This window comes from Zeus faber (assembly GCF_960531495.2).
Source record: "Zeus faber genome assembly, chromosome: 21".
NCBI lineage: Eukaryota > Metazoa > Chordata > Actinopteri > Zeiformes > Zeidae > Zeus > Zeus faber.
The window spans coordinates 6,245,391-6,251,390 of record NC_137208.1 but is presented as its reverse complement, the minus strand read 5'-3'; the positions used below and the strand labels follow the sequence as shown (position 1 = coordinate 6,251,390).

Below are 6,000 nucleotides of genomic sequence, written 5' to 3'. Positions count from 1 at the left end.
TTCAGATTTTTCGCATTAAAGCGGCTTTGATTGTTATGTACAACTATCTGGAAGGAGGAGGAGCCTTAACAAGAATAAAATGCAGAAAACAAAATTGTGTTACGTTACAATTGAGTCATACAAGTTGTATGTGCTGTACTATGGATGACACGTGTGTGCATGTGTGTGTGTGTGTGTGTGCGTGCGTGTCGGCCGGGTCACCCCGTCCGTATCTTAAAAGTAAATACTTGTCCCTTCATTTCAGGGTTATTGATGAAAGCTACTGTGGCTGGAGACAGAAATAGATGAAGAGAGAGGAAAAAAGTGATTCAGGGAGAAATAATTAAAAGAAGGGTGAAAGAAACGTGCTGTTTTCCGGTGAGAAAGAGGTAATTGCCTGTTTATATCGTACACAGTTGGACGGAGTCGGCGAGCTGCATTATTAAAGACCGGCTTTTACAACAGGGCTATCCATCATGCTGCTGGTCTGTGTGTGTGTGTGTGTGTGTGTGTGTGTGTGTGTGTGTGTGCGCGCGCGCGCGCGCGTGTGTGTGTGCGCGTGCGTGCGTGTGTGTCTGTGTGTGCGTGCGCCAGACCCGCCACTGAGAGTTAGTGTCTCTCGGGTGTTACAGGAAGCTCTCTCCTCCTCTCGGCGTCCAGCCCTGGCGCTTGAAGGTCACCGCCGTCTGCCGCGGCTCGTTACTCTAACAAGCACTCGGCGCTGGACCAGGAGCTGCAGGGAGCCACGCGGCTCGGATCACAGGGCCGACCTAACCCCACCCCCCAAAATAAAACGTCCAAAACGCCCGCACCGAGGTCCCGCACCGCGCCCCAAACGAGGGCCGCGCATGCCACAGGGTGTCACCGGGGGGGTTAAAGGGGGGAGCTGGACACCCGCTGAGGAAAGTTTTCCGTCCCTCTATCGCCGCAGAAGCCGTGGTTTTTCGACGGCACCGTAATTAGTCGCGCGGTTAAAAAAATAAAATAAAATAATAATAATAATTGAGCGGCAGCCGGCGGACGCCTCGGTTTCTCCAGCTCGGGCCCACTTGGCAGCTTTCTCCTCAGAGGAATCAGCGAGTTCGGTATCTTTCCAGGAGCCTCGTATCGAAAAAAATGTGCCGGCGTCTGCAAGGGCCCCTTCATCATTGTCTTGTCGTTACTTATTATCCCACCCGCGTCCACCTCCCAGTTTAACCCCTGGATGTATTGATGGATGGATCGGAAGGTCTTTTATGGGGTACAGTGCTGCAAAGATTGGGTCGAAAAAGAACTTTTGGCTCTGGCAATTTTTTTAACTTATTGACTGACTTTAAAAAGTCAGTTGAGAAAGGACCATTTTAGATCCAAGTCCCAGGCCCACGATTTGGGGTTGCAGTACCTTGACAGTCCACTAGTAGGAATTTTGAAAGAGTCTTTCAAAAGATTCCGAAATTCGAGGCCAATCAAGTGCAAATTTAAAATGTATTTTTAATGGGGTTTTTTTGTTTTGTTTTTTAAAGCAGATATACGGTTTCATTTGGTTGTTCTTTACTCGAGTCGCAACCTTGACTCAAGACTCTTTCGTACCTCGGGTGGTCTCCGCAGCAGCTCCGCCCTGGCCTCAAACGTGACTCCTCGTGCTTACAGGACGAAGGGTTGCGTCCTCCTGTCTTGGACACCTCTGCAAAAAAAACAGCACTCTATACCGCGAGAAGAATCTCCACCGGGCGTCCGACCTCCGTGGGGTTGGTTTTGGGGGATTTCGCTCTGAAAGCCGCTCGGGCGAGAGCTCGGAGAGGAGGCTCGGTGATCCGATTACGACTCAGCTATTCATGCTGGAGTGGGAGGTGGAGGCAAGAGCAAGAAAGTACAGTGAAAAGGGAAGATACATTAAAAAAATATCAAACACAGAAATATATATATATATATATATATATATATATATATAAATAATATATAGAAACACAGTTATCATGCTGCTACCGCCGTCGGGCGGGTGGGGTACAACTCTCGTGCGGTGCAAGAATCTATATTAATGATGTATGGAATAGAGCTTGACAGTGTCAAAGCGTAAAGGCAGGATCCCACCACTTAAATTGGCTTACTTGGCTCCGTTACCAGATTCAAACAAGTTACTTATTGAACTCCGGTGTCGCCCAGTTAATTAACGGAGGTAAATCACGCACGCACTGGTGGAATGACCGACCTGCTCCGGCAGGCGGTCGCGGTCGGGGTTCAGGGCCCAGAGTCAATTCATGGCCGAAGGCAACATATGAAGTGCGATGTGTCCGGGTGAAGGGCGGAGGCGACGGCGCTCGGGACCTCGGCGGCGCGGCGGCGATGGAGGAGGGCGGGCTCGTAAAAAAACGCCGCCCCTTTGGCGCCGCCGCCTCTCCGGTAATCAGGACAGAGTGACTCGGCGGTGGAGCTGGGGGGTACGGAGGGGCGGTGGTGGCGGCGGTCCGCTGAGCCGGTGCCAGCAGAGCTCTCTATCGAGCTGTGTACCGAGCTGAGCTCCGGCCAAACAAACCCCGACGCGCGGCGGTGCCCTCTGCCGCATGCTTAACGCTCTCCTCTGCGTTTTCCCTTTCACAATTTTCCCCGCGGCCCGCTTTCGTTTTCCTTCGCGTTCTCCGGTTGCTTGAGACGGCGTGGCGGTCGCCAAGCCGCGGCTTCGGGGACCGACCCCCCTCCCGGGGGCCCTCTCAGAGGGTTGCGTTGGGGTCCCCAAGGTGATTGAGGAGGACATGGAACTCTGATTTTAAATCACTGGCCTGCAGGTTGTTGATGCATGAGTGAGGGCTGCCTCAGGGTGACAAAGGAGGAAAGTAGGTTTTGATCACCTGTTCAGCCGCCCAGAAAACCGTGTGAATTGCCCGGGCGGGTCGAGCGGGTCGTAGGACCCTCGGACGACAGAAGGTCTGACTCGAGTAAAGGCCGCTGTGATTCTGATCGGCCCCTGTGTAAAGTGAAGACTTGGTCTACATCATGTTTCATAATGCCTCCGGGCGTATTCACCATTCTGTCAAATGTCAGTTCTGCTTTTTGATCCTCTCCCAACTTTATTGTGAGAATAGTTTGCTCGTGTTTACTCAGCCAAAGGGTCTTCCCAGAGCGGGGCCGTGCGGCGTGCGTGCACGCCCTCAGAAGTCAACGGTGACACCGTTATCCTATCTGAAGTGGCTGAACAGGCTGTTTGTCTGCTTGGGGGTTTTCTGGTTACGGCTTTCTGCCTGGGTTTTCCTGCGCTGGATCTGGTTCCCTCTCACCTCAGATGACTTCAAGGTTCAATTTATGTTCTCCTTGGACCCAATCAGCGTGTGCGCGTGTGTGTGTGTGTGCGCGCGCGTGCTGATGTCGGCGTGTGTTGGAAAGAGCTGCGTACTCATGGGCTGTGTCTCTTGTGTTTTGCAGTCATGCGGAGGAACTCTTTTGTGGTGGAAGGCTGCTGTAGGAAAGGCTCCCGCAACGCCCTGCAGGAGCTGTACAACCCCACACAGGTAGTAAACCTCTCTCTCTCTCTCTCTCGCTCTCTCTCTCGCCACACCCTCTCTCCACCTACTATTTGATGTCTACTACGGTTTCAGACGTACTAAACACAAATTGGACGTGTCCAATTGTATGCTAGTGTGCCGTTCCTGCATCCTAGAGGTCAGTGACTGACATCATGACCCCTGACCCCTGACCGGCTTCGGCTTTCAACCTCTCACCATCGCAAATGTGTGTGTGTGTGTGTGTGTGTGTGTGTGTGTGTGTGTGCGCGTGCGTGTCAGTGACATGACTACAGCAACTGTCCCGCTCCGTCACAGAGGGGCGTAGCGGCAGCCTTCTCTGTGCGGTGATATTATGCCCCCCCCCCCCCGGGGGGGGGGTAAGAGCTTTTTTCCTCCGTGTCTCTCAGGAATAATTTGACAAAAACAGACAGAAGCGACGATCATTGAGGGTACGTCCGCCCCCCGCAATTCTAGGAGGGAGTATCACTGAGACACCCACACAAAAGGTGTCCGCCGCGGTGGAGCTGCTTTATGTGTTCCCCGATGTGGCAGGTCCATCACTGTATGTTAAGAGTGGGAACGTGAGGCCGTCTGTTTTGTCGCTGTGCCTGTTTTTTTTGTGTTTGTATAATTTATGCAGCGTTCACTGAGAGATCTGAGAGATAAGCATGAGCTGCTCATACAAAATGCTTAACTGCCATCAGAGTAGCGCGCATAGTGTCGATGTTCTGTTTTATGTTGACGACTAACGAGGAGGACCTTGCCTTCAAAATGTGATGTTTTTGGTCGATTCACCTGTTTTGGTTTATATATTTAGTGTACTGTATGTATATGTATATCTTTTTTCCCATTTATTTATTTATACATTTTTTTTGCATATTTCTGAGGCTGGATGTTACTGATGTTTAACCAGAAGCTAGTATTACATGTAAATGCAACCCTGTGCTGAAAAGCTAACAAAACGGATCAATGTTTCATTCATTTTTAAAGATCTGAAGAATTTATAAAAGAGTAGAGTCAGTGTGAAAATGTAAAAAAAACGCTGCAAATTCAACAAGCAAACTTTCACAGCACTGTTCATATACAGAGTGTATCTCTGTGAAGCTGAAAACCCTGAACAAACAGGACAAAGGGGATTAGGGCTGTCCAGAGGGCGGTGTAGGCCTGTCCACTAAGGCCTGTCCAGAGGGTGAGTCAGGCCTGTCCAGAGGGGGACGCAGGCCTGTCCACTCAGGCCCGTCCAAAGGATGGTTCAGGCCTGTCCAGGGAGGGACTCAGGCCTATTCACTCATGCCTGTCAAGAGTTTGGTTCAGGCCTGTCCACTCAGGCCTGTCCAAAGGGTGGTTCAGGCCTGTCCAGAGGGGGATTCAGGCCTGTCCAGAGGGTGGTTCTGGCCTGTCCAGCAGGGGATTCAGGCCTGTCCAGAGGGTGGTTCTGGCCTGTCCAGCAGGGGATTCAGGCCTGTCCAGAGGGTGGTCCAGGCCTGTCCAGCAGGGGTGTCGGGCCCGCCCAGAGCAGGCTGCAGACCTGTTCAAAAGGCACATCACGCCCTGTGCAGTAACTCAGCGCAGCTGAGAATAGCCAGACAGGAGAACAGGGTGGTGGGTGATGCCATCACAGAGATGGATGGTGGAGAGCTTCTTCTCCGCCTCTCCCTCTCTCCATCTATCACCTCCTCGCGATCCATCACCACACAGGCTGCCCGCCTCCTGCCGCTGTACCAAAACTCATCTGCCGGCCGCCCGGCCTCCCTCTCCTGGTCTGGCTCATTCTCTCCGTCTTTCACTCTTTATTTTTCTCTACTCACTCTGTATTTATTGTGACGTCCCAATTTTTCTGCTCCAAGTCTTCTGTCGCCCTTTATGTAGCTGGCTATCTATCTATCTATCGGTCTCTATTTATCTCTATGCCTCTCTCCCTTTTTCCCTGAAAACCCCCACTGGGTTTCACCTCACAGCTTTTAAAAGGGCTACCTATGGGCATTAAGCGGCACCGGGCAGCTAAGATTAGATCAGGTGCTCTTGGACACACCGCCGATTAATTTTCCACGGCGGACTTTTCCACACATTCCCGATGATGTGAAGTCCCATTGATATATTTCTGTGTGCTGAAGAGGCTGTTAGTGTGGCCAGAGTAAACTTCTTCAGGGTGCCGGGGCTCAGCGGTCAACATAGGTGCGCATATGACTGGTGTTCCTGTATCAGCGTGTGTGGAGAGCGAGCCACGTGACATCAGTGCGTTTTCTTTGCGTTTGAGCTCCACCACCGGGCGCCCGGCGGCCTCCGGTGCGAGGCCTGGGAGCGGGTCACGTGACCGTTGAGGGAAGACGGAGAGAAAAACAAGGTGTCTCTTTGAGGCCCCGGAATGCCTCACCGAGGTCCTCACTTTGTCATTTTCCTCTCCGAGCCACGCTCAAGCTGAACCCAGCGACCTCTACCGTAGCTCTCATAATGAGAGCTACGGTATATATGTATGAAAGTATGTATATGCATGTGACGAATAAACCTCTTGAATCTTGAGTCTTGAGAAGCAAATTCAGGGTCT

At 51.8% G+C, this 6,000-nt stretch overlaps 1 protein-coding gene across 2 annotated transcripts in view; it reads left to right on the top strand.

Moving 5' to 3' along the window:
• Positions 1 to 6,000, top strand: part of chst11 (carbohydrate (chondroitin 4) sulfotransferase 11) — a gene marked incomplete at its 5' end in the record, with an annotated part of 74,028 nt that overhangs the window by 45,329 nt on the left and 22,699 nt on the right. For both annotated transcript variants that reach the window (XM_080022219.1, XM_080022218.1), the window contains one exon: positions 3,376 to 3,461. In XM_080022219.1, the coding sequence (XP_079878345.1) occupies positions 3,376 to 3,461 (86 nt within the window). The remainder of the gene's footprint in view (positions 1 to 3,375; positions 3,462 to 6,000) is intronic.